The sequence below is a fragment of the Anopheles moucheti genome, chromosome 2 (assembly GCF_943734755.1).
Source record: "Anopheles moucheti chromosome 2, idAnoMoucSN_F20_07, whole genome shotgun sequence".
NCBI classification, from domain to species: Eukaryota; Metazoa; Arthropoda; class Insecta; order Diptera; family Culicidae; genus Anopheles; species Anopheles moucheti.
In genome coordinates, this window is record NC_069140.1 from 57,437,918 (window position 1) to 57,456,904 (window position 18,987).

Genomic DNA, 18,987 nt, shown 5'->3' on the forward strand with positions numbered 1-18,987 from the left:
GTGAGTGATTATTTCTCGTTATTTGCACTCTTCATTCTCTCTTCTTCTTTTCGCCCTTTTTCATACCAATCCTTCAATTGATCTACCATGTCTTCACGATGTAAATACAACTTAGTTTTATTAATCATACATAGTTTGTTTTTCACAAATTTGTAATATTGCGGTATGTGAATGTGCGGAAGGTGCAAAGGCGTTCTAAATTGTAGATCACAAACGAAAACAATGATACGCTTGGATCCCTACGCATTCGTAGCACAGGTTGAATCAACTAAAGTTAGTTTAGCTCCTTTTCGCTGCAACCGTTGGTGATTGGTCGAATCTGGAAAGAATGTTAAAATTAATTTATAAAGTAACAAACAACCGCATAAACAAATGGCATCTTACCTGACTGCGGTACTGCTGCTAGATGCTATACCATTTCGGGGGTCGGTTATTAGTCCTTTCCAAATGGAATCATCGTCAAATGCGGCACACCTATTAAAAAACATTGAAACGACGAAACATTGGCAAAATAAACTTACCTAACTATGTTTAACACTTCTTTTTTCACGCAAATTTGTTTGCACTGCTATTGCCGATCACACAAACAAGAACTGTCAAATGAACTGTCAAAAAAAGGTAAAAAGAAAGAAGCTGTCGTGCGACAGAACAGCATGATGGTCAGCGAGGTATAACATATCAAAAAAAAAGGAGAAACGCTGCAACACTGAGTGCCGTGAGTGGGGTTCTCATATTTTGTACGGCCGGGTACCTCTTGAAAAACATGCTCTCCTGGTATCGGAAATCTGAAAACAGCTGGTTTGTATGCAAAGTTGGTGTGTAAACATTGCATACCTTTCGGTGGTTTTCGACTAAAATTGCTGTACTAGGTGCTACCTCTTCCGTGGATGCTTTCCTGGTACTATCCTTCCAGGATTCGGAAATCCTGGTGCAATTTCGTTTCTACTTTAAAGTCACAAAGTCGATATTTTTCTCTGCATTTAATTTATCACATAGAAACAAAAGTTTTATATAACCAAGGAAGATATTTTTGATCAATTTTTTACCTTTTAAATTAATTTCTTTTGCTATAAATTTACTCTGCTGTAAAATTTTCAAAAATCGAACAATCGGCACAAATTTTTTGGGGCCCCCAACACGGCGAGGTCCTAGGCAACCGCCTACTCCGCCACTCGTTTGATCAGCCGCTGAGACGAGACAGCATTAATGTACAATAAGAACAAAAGTGGCCCTAAACTGTCTTCAGGTACTACTGAAGGGCTATTGAAACCAGCAGAAAGTGTGATGTTGATCATGAGGCAGTATTTTCAATTTAGTAGATAGAAACTCAACCAATTCAAAGGGGATTTAGAGAACACCGTACGTTCGAGATTGGAGATTAGAAAGCTGTGTTTTACGCGATCAAAAACTGCCTCTTGAGCAGTATAGACGGTGCTTTTCAGACAGACATGCGAAAATGCCTGTTGACACACTGAGCAGAGCTCTACTAAATTGATAAATTCATCTTTCTGCAAACAATTACTTACTTGATAGTTTTGGTTCGGGAGCGGGACTTTATAACAATTCTCGGTAATAAACTAATTTTACTTTTTAAATTATAAATTATTATAAATTAATTCAATTACAAAAAGGCTTTTATTTTTAATTATTTTTTTTACAGTTTAATGACTTCATTTATTATTTATTATTTTATTATGGAACCACTTATCAAGTGCTCTTCAAAAATATAAATTATTTTCATAAAAGTTGCACATTATTTAGATAGAGAAATAAACAAAATCTAATTAGCGCTTATTGTTCCGCTTGCATTATGTATTATTAATTTTGTCATAAATCGAGCGTCAAACATGCGTGTTGTCATATCCGTCAATCACATTATAAACCATTGGTCGCACAATACTTGTTGCGCCTAACGATGGCATGCGATATTCATGTTCATAATTTGATTTTACACTGCCCACCGTTTCAAATCAATCATCCGCTGTGTAATAGTTGTTCGTGATGGGAAAATGGGCTCATTTTGTCACCGATAAGCATCACCATCAATTGTTGTGTATGGGTGGCACCTTTACGTTCTGGTGATTAAAATAAAATGGTAGGCTGCAGAATGCTTTGTGTATAAATACGACACCGGCCACGGTCTACATCTAGTGCTCTGTCGTGGGCTTTCCGACGCTAGCCGCGTGGTGTTAATAAAGATGCGTTTGAGCGTGGTGCCACTGCTGCTGGCCTGGGTAGGAATGCGAACATACTGCAATGCTGAGATAGTAGTGCAAACGACGACTACCCGATGCCAGTCGCCAGCATTTCTTATGTACGAGGCAATGATGAGTTCGTACCTGGAGGGGTACACATCACTGACAACCATCATCGGGGACGACATGGTGGATAATGCCATCATTGAAGCGGTCAAGTGTCATCGTGTGAACAAACTTCAAGCCTCCTACAAGCTGTACACGGTTGACACGTGAGTATGGAAGGACTATACGGCGTGCGGTACGATTTAGTTGGTATCATTCCCTGTATCAGATACTTCCAATCGGTCGAGAATGATCGAAACGATCGGAACTATGGCTACAACTTCAACCCTTACCCGCACTGGGAAGCATTCCACAGTGAAGCGAACGTGTCGATGATAATGGAGCAAGTGCTGCCGGCGATAGCGTTTCGCAATCCGATAGCGAGAGTTATTCTGCTCATTCGCGGTATTGCTAAGTACGATATGCTGCAGTTCTTTCGCAGCGCCTGGACCCGGTTCAAGATGCTGGATATTCTTATACTGAGCCGCATAGACTATCGCACACTACTGGTGTGCCTGTTCAATCCCTACCTGAGCAGTCGGGACGAGATGCTGGAGGAACGGAACATGTTCTGCTTCCATCTGCGAACGATGGACGATGTCCGCCGGTTCATTCGGGAAGTGCCACGTTTTACCTACGAGCGTATCAACAACCTGCACCAGTACCCGCTGACGATCGCCATTACGGATGTTGAGCTGATGTCGAAGGCTGTTTACTTTGCGAACCAAACGATTCGTCGGTGAGTACGATGCACGAGTGTACTAACAGCAGCTGCGTGATTTTGTAGCCGCTTTGCTTAAATTGTGTCTCGAAACGCTATCTTACCGCAGCTATCAATATCTCGATGGTGAAATGGTGGAAATTATGCGCGAACGAATGAACTTTACGATAAAGTACAACCAACTCAACTATCAGGAGTCGGTCGGCTTCATCACCTCGAACGGCAGCTTGGGCGGAACGCTGCAGATGCTAGAGCACAACACCATCGATCTGGCCGCCAACTCGCGGTCGATCATGCAGCACCCGATGCGCAACCTGCAGTACGTGCACTTCCTTTGCCCCATCCAGCTGGTCTTCGTGGTCCCCATGAACTATTTCCGCGATCGTTACAAGGTGGTGTTTTTCCACTCCTTTTCGCTGCAAATGTACTCAACAAATTTGGCCTTGGCTGTGTTATTGCCATTGCTGCTGCTGGTACTGATGCGCCGCGAGTTTTCCCTAGCCGCCTATACGAAGGAAACGTTTCGCATACTCGCCATTGTGTTTTCTTCCAGTGTTCGTTTACCGCGCGACTATCGGCATCGGTTAGTGCTGATGGGACTGATGTTCTACAGCATAGTTGCCTACTCGGCCTGGCAAGGCATCACCATTATACAGCTTAACCTGGACGATGAGAAGCTGCGTAACATACAGACGTTGGAAGAGCTGATGAGTACGAAGCTGAACCTGAAGGCCATCATTTCCTTCGGTAATGCAATACGCGGCAAGGTTTGGAACAGCAGTGATGTGCGGGGTCGTATAGCTGCTCGACTGGACGTACAGTGGACACCGTCCAACATAAGTCTGCTCCCCGAGGTGGCCGATAACCGCACATCCGCCGTGCCTATCATCGAGTATTTCGTCGAGGTGGTAAGGTCTCGCTACTTCGATCAGGAACGCAAGCAGAGCAAACTGTACTTCGTGCGGCAACCGTTTATCGAGTATCTGACCGCAATGGCACTGCCCAAGAATTCACCGCTGTTTCCCACGATACGACGCTTGACGATGAACTGTCTCGAGAATGGGATAGTTAACCACCAGCTGTCGCTCATACGACAGAAGGGCGTACTGCTGCAAATTGCCCAGAACCGGAATAAAACGTTGCGCGATGAGCCTCCGGCCCGCAGGGTAAACCTGTTCAATATGCGCCTCGTGTTTTTCGTTTATCTGCTGATGAACGGAGTGGCCATTTTGGTATTCCTTGGTGAAGTAGCTTACTACCGCTATTATCATAAGCATACAACAGCACGCAGAAATCGCCTGCGGGTTCGGGTACGAAGATCTTCCACAGTATGGCCGTACGTTGAGTGATCATTCGGGTTAATTGTGCAAAATGTAACGTATTAATTTATGGGATATTTGATTTGATATTCGCTTACATATTGCCCTTAAATAGCGGCTATCGATGGCGGCTATTCCCTCATCGGCGTAATGTGGCACTACATAAAACTTTTATCGACAAAGACAACACAACTTATAACAGATATTGGAGAAGGAACGGATATAAGCAACTACTGCGATGGGATTCAAACTAGTAGACCGTTGTCCCAATGCGAAGCGGAAGATAAGCCTCACGAACTCCATGTCATAACAAGCTAAAACATCTCGTATCGGTGTATTGGGGTTTCTACTACGACGGATATGACTGTTCCTCTAAAGGAGGGTCTTGCGGTTTTGAATTCCAGATGGTCCACATCATAGAATCCGACCCCGCCGCCATTGCCATGTACATCCAGAGCGAAATGGTTTGACATTAGTCGGTTCATCATCCGAATGTATCCACGATCAACAGAGAGTCCACCGAAGCAAGGCCACAGATTAGCGATATTCTAAACGCCTTGTTGAACATTGAGCCGAGCAACTCAACAATTTTAACTATAAAATAGTCTTGCCGCTTAACAGAACTGCAGTTTTCAGTGCTTCAATAGCACTATGGCTATCTGTAAATATGAAGTTCTGATCCGGAGGTCTTACTGCTGTTAACAATAGTGAGTATGACGTTCGTGGTACGAGTCGCCTTGTTGCAAACCTCCTCTAGATGTCGACCGTGGTGCTGTTTGCGGCAGAGCTCAACCCCGAGGTACTTGAGTGTCTCCGTGGATTCGATCGTGTGTGTCCCCGCTCGTAGTTGGCCTATCTGCGGGGTGTGATGGGTGCAGAAGATCATGTAGCCGGTCTTGTGATGGGCCAGCTGCAATCCCACTCCTCCCATCCAACGCTCGATCGTCTCCAGGTTCCTCGTAGCAAGGGCGCTGATGTCCTGCGTGTCCCGTCCAACGAGGGTGAACGTCACGTCGTCAGCAAACCCGATGATGTCCGCACGCTTCCCGAACAGCTCCAGACGGAGAAGGTCGTCGTACATGACGTTCCACAGTGTTGGCCCTAGAACCGAACCCTGAGGCACGCCCGCTGACACTGGTAGCGAGACCAATCCTTCGTCCGTCTCGTAGTGGAGCGTGCGATTCTCGAAGTAGTTCCGCAGCATCGCCAGGAGGTACGGTGGCGTGTTCCTTCGCTGCAGAGCCTCTCCGATCGCTGTCCAGTTAGCCGTGTTGAATGCGTTCTTCACGTCGATTGTCACCATCGCACACAGTCGGTCGCCCTTGCCCTTCTTGTCGAGCGCGATCTTTCCGTTGGCGAGCACCCTGTTGATGGCGTCCATCGTAGAGCGTCCCTTTCGAAATCCGTACTGGGCGTCAGACAGACCACCCGTCGCATCAAGATGCTCCGTGAGTCTGCGCTGAATGAGTCGCTCCAGTACTTTCCCGAGGACGCTCAGTAGGCAGATTGGCCGGTACGACGACGGTTCCCCGGGTGGTTTCCCCGTCTTGGAGAACAGCACTAACCGTTGCCTCTTCCATTCGTCCGGGAAGTAGCCTGTCCGGATGTAGTGCTGGAACGTTCTCCTGAAGACACCGGGAAAGGCCGTCATCGCCGCTATCAGGGCCACGTTCGGGATATTGTCGTCGCCCGGGGCTCGCTGCGGGTTGAGCGATTTTGCAATGCTCAACAGCTCCTCCTCGGTGACGGGATCCCGGTCGATGTCCTCTTCCGACAATCTGGCCGCTGTGGGCCACTCCATGGGCGGTCGCTCCGGAAAAAGTTCGCCGACGATGTGCTGGAGCTTCGCTGTGTCCCGTTCCATCGGTACGCGCGCTCCAGTCCACTGCTGCTTCCTGATCTTGTAACCCGGCCCGAATCCGTGGGGCCCTAGCTGTTCATGCCCAGTGTGACCTTCGGATGTGCATAAATTATTGTTTCAATTATTATTTCTCTAAAAATTCATATGAAAAATACCTTAGAACTAATGACTAACAATTTATTATACTTTTACGAAAATGTAATTTACATTAGCAGGAAGATATGAGAGAAGTTTCAATAGAAATTAAAAATATGTATAACACTTACAGTATTGATCATTAAACGTAAATTATTGTTTATTTTTAATATTAAAATAAAACGTGAAGTACTGGGCGCCTCCATTACACTGAGTGTCTCCATATTGTACTGGGCGTCTCCATTGAAGGTGCTCACATGTTGCTCGAACGAGTGTCTTTATTTATCATGAGATACCCATTCCAACCGTTGCTATCGTTACCAAACAACTCTCTCGCGGGTTAATCGGCAACAGTTCTCATCTGTTTTGTGCATCCTTTTAATCGGGAGAGTATACCAGGATTGCAGTCAGTCACCAGGAAGCTTTGCCACTACAAAGGTCACACACTTGTTGATACAGCGGGTCGACGAGTAATTTTTTGTTCAACACAGATCGACGAAAATACATCGCTAACGAGATTCGTGCGTGCGACAACGAATACGGCACTTGCGAACAGGGCCTATTCATCGGTGCATTTTTGCAATCGTTGCGTGAAAGTGAGTCGCTCAAAGCATTAAAAAAACATCTGTTACAATATGTTATCGCTGGATTGCTCGAACATGCGCCAATGTCGGGTAGTTGTGGCCATGGTTGTCTACATTTCCCTTTTTCTTGATAACATGCTGTTAACAGTAATAGGTAAGTGTGGGGTGTGCCATACAATAGTGAATTGTCGCACATTGCATACAAAAACGGCCACATGTTAGTGGGTTTTAAATACTTTGTTGTGCTGTTTTTCTTCATTTTGTATGTCGTTCGGTTCTAATTCCGATCATCTTATCGCTTACTAATCTACAGTTCCGATTCTACCCGATTATCTGGTGCAGTTTCACGACAACGTGCCGGCCAGTGTCATCTATAAAAACTTTAGCCTGCATTACGTCCCTAAGCTTATCGGCGCCGTAAGTGAGGCAATGGTCGTCGTACAGCCAACTAATCCGCCTGTAGATAAAACACCCACAATGGAGCAGGAGAACGGTTCTATAGGGATTCTGCTCGGTGTAAAAGCGCTCGTACAACTGTTGGCCAACCCGCTAGTTGGTAGTGGAACTGCCCGCTTCGGTTACTGCGTGCCAATCACATTCGGTACCGTCAATCTGTTGCTGGCATCGTTAATCTTTGGCTTTGGGACATCGTACACCTCACTGTTCGTGGCACGAGCCATCCATGGTTTAGGTTCGGCGTGCATTGGCGTGTGTGGCATGAGTCTGGTAGCGCAACTGTACACCGAACCCGAGCGTCGGTCTAAAGTGATGGGCACAGTTTTGGGCGCGATGGCCGTCGGAGTGCTGGTAGGCTATCCGTTCGGAGGAATAGCTTACGCAATGGCCGGCAAAGCTGCTCCGTTTCACGTGCTGACAGTGTTGTGCGCGGGAAATTTGGTGCTACAGTACCTTCAACTCGATCTCAGCGCGTATCGCCTCAATCCGTTGCCCCACGATTCATCCACTACGACGGAGGACAGGCGAGCGACATGGTGGCCGCTGCTCAGCAACCGTCTCATACTGGTCGTTGTGGGTGGTATCTGGATTTCAACCTCCGCAATGGCCATCCTGGAACCGTGTCTTCCGATTTGGATGATTAGCCAACTGCATCCGAAAAAATGGCAACTGGGAACGGTCTTCATACCGGACTCGATAGGCTACTGGCTGGGTACGAACTTTTTCGGCTCGGTGGCGTACCGATTCGGTCAGATTCGTGTCTCGATTGTGGCCCTGCTACTCGTTGGCAGCTCGTGCATTCTCATTCCGTCCGCAAACACCGTAGCGGGACTTTTGTTGCCCCATTTGGGGCTCGGGTTGGGTATCGGCGTGGTAGATGCGGCTTTGGTGCCGCTACTTGCAACGCTGGTCGATTCGCAGCTGAGCAATCATCCTGAGCATGATGTCGGCTTTACCGCCGAAGAATCAGGCGGCGAGCGCGGCTACGGTGCGGTATATGCAGTACAACAGATAGCAGTCAGTGTGGCTTACTCGCTCGCACCGATAATCGGCGGTGAGTTGGTCCCGGTCATTGGATTTGCCATTGTTTTGCGCGCTCTCGGGGTGCTGAATCTACTGTACGTGGTATTGCTCGCGTGTTCCGGTCTGCGAAGCTCAGTAGGGAACGTATTCGGCAGCTCGGCGGCGAAACAGCCCGATTTACCGCTTGCCAGCAGTGAGCCTACAATCTATAGGCGTTTTTACAACACCCTCGAGTGAAAAGCCAATAAATTCACGATGGAAGCGGGCAATCGTGCGTGAAATGGAATTAGCCGTTATCTCTCACCACCAGACATTGTCATTCTACGATACTTTACACCGAACCGTATACAATACCGTCCGCAATTGACTAACGTTGGGACCATTTAAATAAAACCGTATTCTTAACAATGAGTGATCCATGGATGGAAAACTGCTGTGTACACCTATACAACCAAACATTATAATACAAATACACATATGGCATCCATTTCGGATTGTTTTGGTCAGTTTTGACTTTGTTGTATTACTGAAATATCATGTGAGAAAATGTACTACTACCATATGATGGAATAGCAAAGGGTAATTAAGGGTATTTGTTTTAATCCGATAAGAAACTCCTTCCATCACATATGGGATGTGCATTTAGGATCCTTTAATTAAACAGACAGCCTAAAACTACACGCATGGCGTATGAGCGAACAAAATAATGAAAAGAAAATATTTGTGTGAAAGCCAATTACCTTCACATTAGCATTGAAGAGAGTCTGGTAGCATGAAGTTCAAGCAATTCTTAATTAATTTATTTTCACTACCAGTACTGTCACTGTTTAATGAAATAAAAGGATATTTTGCTTAGATTTCAGGGGAGTCAAGCAATAAACATACTTCACGGTAAAGGAGCAATGTTAAAACTTTATTGACCCGATATTTATCAGTAGTAACGTGCAACGGAACATTAATGTAACTTAACAATTTATAACTTGCTATGTGCTGTGCTAACAACACACTCAAATAAACTCGAAATGCATAACCTTAAATCGACTGCTATATTTTATCATTTTCTAAACGGGAACAGTGCAGAACGGTGCAACCATTACAAACCATAGCTTACTACGAGTTTACAAGCACTGCACAAGGCATTGAAATATGAAGGAATCATGCTGTCGGAATATTTCCTTGAATTTCGTCTTTTGGCTACCATTCTGGTCGAGACGTGAGTAGAAATCCTTCGCTGAGATGATAAAGTTGTTAATTTCTCTTTCGTTGAGCTGTTGGTACGAAGGCAGCGAGAGCACTTCCGGTAGCAGTTTGATCAGATGTTGGTTTAGCGATGCCGAAAGAAATATGACCGTTAGGCACCATACGGATTTGTTCACCTGTGGGAAGGATAGAAAATTCGGCAACGAGCAGAGCAACCATTCCTGCAACAGCGCCAAGTACGATGCATCGATGGCGGATCGGAAAAGCTGGTACGTAACGCCAGCAATGATGTCGGGATTCGGTTGGTTTAGCATCAGCTCTTTAAACACTTTCGTAAGTATCTCGTTCGGCGGAAGGAGGTCGCGTATCAGCTGACACAACACGTCACCAAACACTTTCGCCCCTTGCGGCGTGGTGGTGCGTATTTTAGCGAAAAGTATCTCTATTTTGTCGATCTGCTGCACAATGATGTCCGGTTCGTCCTGCACAATGCCGTTACAGCGTTCGGTGCTTTCCAGTTGCTCGTTGCAGCTGCGATAGATGCAGGTGACCAGCAGCTTCAACGCGGACAGCGAAAACATTTCGTTGTCAATTTTAACCAGATCGATCGCAAGCTTTTCTATTTTTTCATGCAACGCACGCGACACTCGATCGGTGATGATCAAACGTTCCAAGCCCTTGGGAAAAAGACAAAAAAAAGTTTAACGTTAGAAAGGAAATGAGCAATCGACTGCTACCGTCACTTACGTTTAGAATACACAGATAAATTTCCAAATTGGTTGTCCGTTTCAGGATATTGTTGGCAGAGATAATGCTGTTCGATAAAAGGTTACAATCTGACACGAAACGTGATGTGTGCTCGATTAGATAGAAGTTTAGCGTCCATACGAGCTTATTATGAAGATCACTGAAGGCTCCGGAGCTTTCTTCAATTATACCGTGCTTTACGATGTAGCTCACTATGACGTTGCGCAGCAACAGTAGTTCATCATTCATGGTGCCAATTGAAGTGTTCGTTTTGATGAGACATTCTAGCAAACAGATTAATCCTTGCAACGTTGCATTACGAATGTACAGCTGTGTGCTTTTTAGGTACGTCGGAATGATGGTGCACAGATGTGTTAGATCGCTCATCGTTGGAATAAGAAGCGCCGCCATTCGACACAACAAGTAGATGATGTGCTGGTAATTGTAACGATCAAAACAATCAATTCTAAGCGACAGCTCTGGAGCAATTTACGTACCTGCTGGGAAATTGTATCTTCCATCGGAACGCGCTCTTGCAGCTTTAGAAGTAGTTGGTTTAACCAAAAGATTTGCTCTCGATTTTCTACTATTTCGCAGAAGCTCACCAAATGTGGTAGCACCAGTGCCGGGTCATCCTCGATCAACTGCTTCAACACGTCATAAATCAACTGCAGTGAGCTCGTTGTATCGATGTTAATTTTTTCTACAAAATAACGCTTATTGCAAACGACCAACGATTCCAAGGTCGGTGCGTTACATCCGCTCTGGTCACTGGCACGCTCTATTATCTCCCAGAAATAATCTAGCGAAAGTTGATTCTGATCGAACCGCAGCGTGCCGACACAGCTATCGTCAAGGGCATACTGATCATCGATAGCAGTGATTAGTAAATTACGCTCCAAATTAGGCTGATAAAATACATTGTTCAAGGGAATGGAGAGCTGAACATTATGAAGTTTCTTCAGCCTAAAACATTCGAAAGACAACATAAAATATGTAACGCATGGTACGATGATGTAGTGCGCATTCAAATACCTACCCTATGGTCTCACACTTAACTTTTGGATTGCGTGTAGTGTGATGGAATTTACCCTCGCCGAAACCAATCCGGGGATATCGATAGCATGACAGTAGCAACGACATTACAGCTTGCAGGCACATGTTTTTGATTTCCCGTTGCTCCAGTAGACTCACAAAAATAGGATCTTCCGAGCGATTAAGCAACACCATCAGCGACATAAACAGTTCCTCAAATTGTTGACGTGATGAAAACCCGAATACGTTTGCTCTAGAAATAATAGTACATCATTAGAGATTGGAATACTGTTCTACTGGTATTAACGCTGTGTAACATACCTCTTTAAAAACATTTCTAGCAGCTCAACGTCATACAAATGCTCGATTGGTACAGTCGGTAGCTTTGGGTGGCCATTTTCTAATGCATCCAACGAATCATAACATTCGTACAGTTCGTACGGTGTCAGTGCGTAAGGATAAAATCGGTCCAATTTTAGCAATGGTATGGCAATAGAAGCAACTAAAGAAATCATGTTAGTGCCCATGCTAAGATGAATTGCCATTCTCGTAGAATCCGACACAAATTCTGCCAATACAATCGCCTTCAGATAAACATCCATTGCGCAGCTTTGGTTGGTTTGAAAGTCTTGAAACACGAGCGGCAACTGGCGACGACCTAACAGTTGATCGTCCAGTAACGATCGTTCTATTAATTTATATAGCACCTTGATGTAATAATCCACCGCATCAAGATACCGATCGTTCTGGTTTAATTCATTCCAAAGATACCGTTGATGCACGATGGTTCCGATGCATTTCAGATACAGTTCGATGCGTGTAACATTTTCCAACGGTTCTTGCTCCAGAGATTCCGCGCAAACGCGCCCGAATGTGAGCAGTGTTTCAAAAAAGTTTGACTTTAGCAGTTGCTCCTTAATGAAGCGATCGACAAACTTGCCCTCGATGTAGAACAGGCATAGATGCTCCAGCTTCTTGAGATACTCCAGGAAACATATGACAGATTCGGCACAGTATGTCGTTGCAGCTGCTTCCTGGGGTTTATGTTTCGTTTCGTTCATCCTGCGCATTAAAACAATTAAAGCCACCTTCAGCATCGGGTGCACTTTCAGGTAGTTGAGATGAGGATTGTACTGCACACAGTCGGTGCGGAACGCGTGGAACATGCTCTCGAATGCTACCGATATTATGTCGCGCAAAAGCCGCACATTAAGCGATCCACTGGAGAGCAGATTGATGAGCTTGCTTTCGGATTTAATTTCCAGCAACATTTTAGCTATGTGTCGAGGCTTCGTGTAAGACGTCTCGGTACAGTGATACGAAACTTGCTGCAGAAACCAAACTTCGTCGATGGTTACGTCCTTTAACGTCATCGTGTCGATGGATGGTAGAACCGAAGCCGTACATTCGTCCACCGAAGTTCCTTCATAGTATTGTTTCAGTTGGGACAGCGTTTTAAAAAGCTTCGGAAACTTTCGCCTGCGTTCAGTGCCGAAGCGCGAGTACAGGTAATGGAAATCGCTTTCCGGCAGTACGGTGAGAACAGCACTATCCTTAAGGCCTGCAGCACCTAGTTGCACCAGCGCGCTCAGTTTGTGATCGAGGATAAGGGCAGCATTGCGCGATGTCACTATATTGACCGCATCGAGTAGATCTGTTAGCCGGTTACACATCAACGGCAACGTCGTAAGCGATGCTTTTTCCAACAACGAACATTGAATAGGGGTGAGTTTTCCTTCCAAAGTTATCATGATCATCTTTACTATTTCCTTTGAAAATTCTTCGTCCGTAATGTGGCATAGTAGCAGAGGGTGAAAATGTACCGAGAGCAGGGAAGTTTCCGTCGATAGCAGTGCACATACTTCTTTGCGCGCCCATTTCGATTCGTTCGGTTTATATTCCAGCAGTACTTCAATCAATGTAGTGACTAGACGATCATTTCTCACATTGTACTCATCGTTTCGAATTAACGACAACATTAGCTCCAAGTCAAATCCATGCTTTATCAACATTTCGCTTAAAGCACGTGCTACTGCCACAGGTAAACGACACCAATGTATCAGTTCCAATGGTATCTGCTCGGCTAGCGCGCGGCTAACTTCAGCAAACCGGGTCATGTTGCTCAGTGCGCAAATGTACCGCTGGATGGAATCGCACGTAAATCGAATATCCTCCGGGTTTGCGTTGTACGTTAAATTAATATCATCCAAAATGGTTAAACATTCCCGAAGATAGTGTACCATTTTTCCCACTAAGCTTTGTGCTGCCGAATGAACGTCATCTTCGGTAAGTCGATCGGCAACATTTCCATCCTCGTGTGTAGCTTCTTCATCCGTATTCACCTTTGCCTTGCGGAGGTACAATCCAACATGATTCAGTAGATAAATTTCTTCCGTCTGTTGAAATACTTGCCGCACGATCATTTCTGCACACGTTATCTTTTGAAGTGTTTTCCACGAGTCGTTTGTGATGGTGGTGTAGAAAATGTCTACCAAACGAAGAACCACCTTGCTTTCTAGCAGTTGATTAAGGCTGAGACATTCAAACAAGCGCAACACTATATAGTAATCTGTATCGCATTTTATCGTAAGCTTTCCGTCTCCCAGCACTTGCAGTAGAGCGGTCAATACATCCGATTCGCAATTGGCGGCGTGTGTACCGTCAACGTCGTGTAAACGCTCGCTGTACATTATCATCGGAATAATCCGATAGGCGTCCAGCTCGTCCGGAAATTTCATCAGCATGTTTAGCACCACCTCTTTCTGTGTATTGCATTCCGCTGCCTCGACAGGCTTGGGTGCTATGCTATTGCGACTAGGCCTCAGCAGAAATATTTCATGCGAAAGAGCTTGCACCGAAGCAATGGCTGTACGTCGAATGACATGATTTGCCAACAGGTTATCACACAAATTAATAATCTTGGGGACCGTCACTAACGGCTTTTCACGTACTAGGCCGCTTAGCTGGAACAGGAATCTCACAACTTGACGCATCAGCTCGTCGGAATCGTCCACAGTACCGCGTTCGATGGATTCGATATGCTTGAAAATGGATTCCACAAATACGTTGTTAGCGTCCAGCAACTGATAATTTATGTTGAAGTCTAGGAGTTGACACAGCATCTGCAAAATGTTCGCCTGCACAGTTGGGCGCATTTTGGTGAACATTTTCAAACACGTTATAACTAACGGCTCGAAGAGCTTGACGAACCCGCCGATTTCCGGTGTAAGAGGTTTGGATTTCGCTTTGCAAAAGTCGTAATATCTCGCGAACAATTCTTCCGACGCTACTACCTCTATCGGATCTTCCGACAGTGACACTTTCCGAAAGAACGATACTTCTGTGGAGCGGTTGACGTAGTTGACATCGAAAATGAACCGCAACAGATATCTGGTGCACCGTACACAATGGTCCGGTTCGAGCGTGAGGAATGTTTGCAAATAGCGTAACACTTCTTCCACAAACTTTAGTCCGTTCGTCATGGCGGATAGAGATTTCATCTCTAACAACGCCCACAGTGCAGCCAACGATGCTCGTAAACAGTCGAACAGCTTTTGACCCGATTCGTCATTGATCGATATGCGGTAGCTCTCCATGGAACAGCGAACTTGTTGATAGAACTTCATGTACGCATGATCGTTACCAAAATATCCGAAGCAGTTTACTTGTTGCAGTTCTTTGGTGTTCATAAAAATGTCCGCTTTCTGGGCCCGATTTATTACCAGCGGCGTAGTGTTTGTGTACACGTGATGATAAATGTTGAGTAGCTTCAGCAGGTGGATGATGAATTTATTCATCGCTTCATTATCCATTGTAGCATTTGAAGGGCTGCTCGACAATATAGCTGAAAGATGGCATATACAATACATTAATCAAAAGCAAAAAGAGACTATATTAGGGCTAAAGCTTGATCTTACCAACAATCATCTGCGAGCATATCCACAGTAATTCGCCGTGTACAGCAAGATCAAGCACGGTACCATTCATTCCCAACAGCAAATTCAGAAGCACGCTAATCACGTTGTATTCATTCCACAAGTTGATGAAATCGAAAATATCATAATTTTCCAGGAATATGCGTAAAAAGTGAATTATTCCAGACTGAAAGTGAATAAAAGATAGTTTATTCAAATATGACTCGTCAACATTTCCGAGAAGTGCTGTAATCTTACCTGTAGATATTTGTCGCCAATTTTTAGCAACAAATTGCTTATTCTATACATCAAACGGCTCACAGTAGGCATGTCTGGCTTTGGTGAATTTGCATCAATCTTTCCATTAGTTCGAGGACCGAATGGTGAAGAGAATGTACCAAAAATAAATTCATCTATAAAATCACCAACAACAGATTGCTTTTGGTACATTGGTTTCTGTCGAACAGTATTAACCCACGGGGTGCTCTGAAGAAATTGTAACAACCGTTCGGCAGCATGATTCCGCACACGTTGATCACTATCGCCCAAACCGATCAAAAGAAGATCGCTTACTTTTTCTCGCATCTGCTCGCCTAGCTGTCCGTGTGCTTTGATGCAATCAAAATCTAGCCGAACAATTATGTCCAGTAGCCTACACTGTACTAGCCAGTATTTGTTGTGCGATAGAAGAAAAACTCGTTCGAGAAGAGTTTGCATGTAGCGAGATGATTCTGAAACCGAATTTAATATAAGAGAATCGTCTGCAAAAATGTTCCCTTTGCACGATTGAAACGGAATGTTTGAAGTTGTGGTACGATTTTCGGTCAAGCTTACGCCACTTGTGCCAACGCAAAGGCTGTTGAAGTAAACGTTAAAGAAAAGTTCCACCGAGGAAAGTGCTTGATTTGCAACGGTGTGAATTTCATCCGAGAGTCCCTAAAAAGCAAACCAAATTGTTTAACATATTGCGCAGATTAAAATCTAGATTTAGCTGCAATCGAATGCTTACCTGCACAACGACCTCAAGAAGCTTGTGCTCACATAGAAACGATTGTGTGGTTACGTTTGGTATCTTTGTACGCAAAAAGTTACGGTAGCTTCCATTGTGGTCGATGGCAGCTCTTAACAAATTACCCACTATCAACTGTACGGTTCCACGCAACGTTGGATCAGGGCTGTCGTAAAACAGCAATACGTCGGCAAGTAATTGTTGTTGTTCCTCGTCTTCGGGTTCCTTATGGTTTGAAACTGCCATCGCTGTGATTGTGGTTTTTTCATCCTGTACCTCAACGTTACCGGTTCGTCCGCCAATTCGATGTTCGTTCTTGATGGTCGCTATCATCTTGGGTACCACTAACAATTCTCTTTTGCGTGACGCACCAGTAAGGCTCGCAGCTCCGGGTCCCGGTTCCGACTGCGAGAGGATGGCGTCCAAATCGCGACTTAATTTTTCATTATTATCGATAGAGAAATTTTCTTCAATCGACTTTAGTTTTGATTTTAAACCCTGATCCAGGCTGAGCGACATCGGCGAAAAATACTCAAAGTACGTTGCACTGGTGCATTCTCCGAAATGATCTTCCTTCATTTCTAGCAACTCGGAGGCCGGCTCCTCCTGCAATGGTGTGACAGCTCTAGCACCATCCGGTTTATCGTCACATGGTGACGCTTCTTGCGAGAGTTCATTTATCGCATCCTCGAGGTTCAAAATTTCCACCACAGCAAACTCTTCTCGGAATGCATCCTTCTCGAGGGGTAGACAAAGTAGCTCCGGTTTCATCCTCACACACGCAGCCATAATTTGCATCGACAAACTCTTTACGGATACGCGTACTATGGAATCGGCTACCAGCATGTGTCTAGTACCAGCTAGTAAGAATCTGGAGCATATCAACCGCGCAGTGAAATCCAACAAGTTCTGATCATGTATGGTACCAATAAATAGTTCTTTCACACTTTCCGTAGTCTCGTCGACTACCGTCGATGTGTTTAGCGGCACTTCAAGCGTGTCCCGTGAAGGTGTTGGAGTTGGAATTGAAGCAGTAGGGACGACAGTGACTGGTTCGTTATCCAGATCTATTTCCAATGTTACGTCCAACTCCGCTCGGATCGTTTCTGCATTGGACGACATGTAGCTGCTGGCCATCGATTCCATCGACAAGCGGTCTTCCTCTCCGTCGTCTGGAAAAGGTTTATCGATCGACTTTCTGAAAAATTTCGTTACTGATTCGGCAGCATTCGAGCTTGTGAGCAGTGTGTTTATAAAAGAGCCGATAGAGTCGGTGGATTTCTGACTTCTCAGAGACACTGAGTCAGGTGCAGGTGGTGGTACAGTCGTGCTCCTAGCACCGCTTGTTGTGTCCAATGTACCAGAACATTCCAGTTGCAGGGCAGGAGGTGCAGTTCGGCTTTCAGCATCGAGATCCATGCTTTTCAACGAATCGAGCTCAATGTCCGATGCAGACGCCAAGGACCGATCGTCTACGGGTAGCGAAAATTTGGTCGGTGTTGATGTGAGAGGTAAGGAACCTGGACGCAACAGTTGATCTGATCGTGCATCGGTACTGGACTTTCGCGATGATAGCAGGCTGTCGCTGGGATTTAGTTTGAAGATGCTGTTCTTCAGCGTTTTACGTTTCAGCAGCATACGCCTATGTTCACATTGTTTCGACAGCAGAACCTTACGAACCGCTGGCTGGACGTTGACTAATATTGCGAGCAGCACTTCGAGTGTAGCGTTTATGATGGTGTGTGTTCCTTCACGAAGGAAATGCAAACAGAGGTCGTACGTTTCGATCGCTTTTTCCACGCTACAGTTTCTTAGCACGATCGGCAGAATCGCCCGAAAGCAGCCCATCACGCCAAGAACCGTGTTCGATTGTTGTTGCGGTTGGCCACATTTCAACAACTGCTCGATGCAACGATTGAACGCATTGTTAGCATAGAAATCGGGATTACGGGAACCCTGTATGAAAGAGAGCGTATTTTTTGCCGCACAGCGACGTTTGGTGACACAGTCGGATCCGATATCCTCCAGGAACAATTCCGTCATCTTTAAAACTTCCCCATCCGTGAGGTACCCTTCTAGATTCTTGCAAAACACCTCAGTAAAGCTGCACAAGCATTCCAGCAACGATGGTTCGCGGCGTTTGAAAATGGCATAGATACAGGGTAGCAGGTTCTGGGCGTAGGTGCGTGCCTTCCGTTGACGGATTGTTCCGCAATAATGTGCGAAAATGGACAATACAGTGCGCAACGAACGTTCATTTCCGTTCTTTTTGATTTCGTGATAAAGATCCCGCTGTATGCGGATAATGTTTCCCGTAGATTCGCAATGTCGCACAATGCGGGACAAATTTTCTTCGGCACCCATACGAACACTGGAGTCGGATTCTTCACAAAACATGATTAACACCGTAACAGCACTACTGATGTGCCCATAGTAATTGGGCGAGTTAGCCGCGGATGTTCCGGGACGAACATTGATGATTGTTTCGCTTATCTGTCCGAAATGGATTAACTTTTCTTTCGCGCTGCAATCTATTGTTTTCAAAGCTTCGATTGAACGCTGAAGCGCCCCAAATGGATTTAACTTATCCATTTTCGTCGAGGCACTCTATTACAGAGGATACGTCCCTTGGGTGGCCAATGAAGGGGGTAGTAGTACAACACGGAAATACGAAAATTTATCC

The 18,987-nt window shown here is 45.3% G+C and overlaps 3 protein-coding genes across 3 annotated transcripts; 2 read left to right on the forward strand and 1 right to left on the reverse strand.

Annotated features, from left to right (window-relative positions):
- Window positions 1-2,001: 2,001 nt before the first annotated feature.
- On the forward strand, window positions 2,002-4,370 carry LOC128310589 (uncharacterized). Its single transcript, XM_053047273.1, has 4 exons — window positions 2,002-2,078; window positions 2,180-2,467; window positions 2,530-3,039; window positions 3,131-4,370. Exons 1-4 carry the CDS (start codon window positions 2,002-2,004, stop codon window positions 4,368-4,370), a joined length of 2,115 nt encoding a protein of 704 aa, XP_052903233.1.
- A 2,601-nt stretch (window positions 4,371-6,971) lies between these two features.
- Window positions 6,972-8,636, forward strand: LOC128298498 (chromaffin granule amine transporter). Its single transcript, XM_053034248.1, has 2 exons — window positions 6,972-7,074; window positions 7,234-8,636. Exons 1-2 carry the CDS (start codon window positions 6,972-6,974, stop codon window positions 8,634-8,636), a joined length of 1,506 nt encoding a protein of 501 aa, XP_052890208.1.
- A 658-nt stretch (window positions 8,637-9,294) lies between these two features.
- Window positions 9,295-18,896, reverse strand: LOC128309880 (uncharacterized). Its single transcript, XM_053046369.1, has 8 exons — window positions 16,305-18,896; window positions 15,554-16,231; window positions 15,299-15,482; window positions 11,703-15,225; window positions 11,386-11,634; window positions 10,844-11,312; window positions 10,347-10,781; window positions 9,295-10,276 (listed from the first exon to the last, which is right to left on the reverse strand). Exons 1-8 carry the CDS (start codon window positions 18,894-18,896, stop codon window positions 9,518-9,520), a joined length of 8,889 nt encoding a protein of 2,962 aa, XP_052902329.1. The 3' UTR covers window positions 9,295-9,517.
- Window positions 18,897-18,987: the final 91 nt, after the last annotated feature.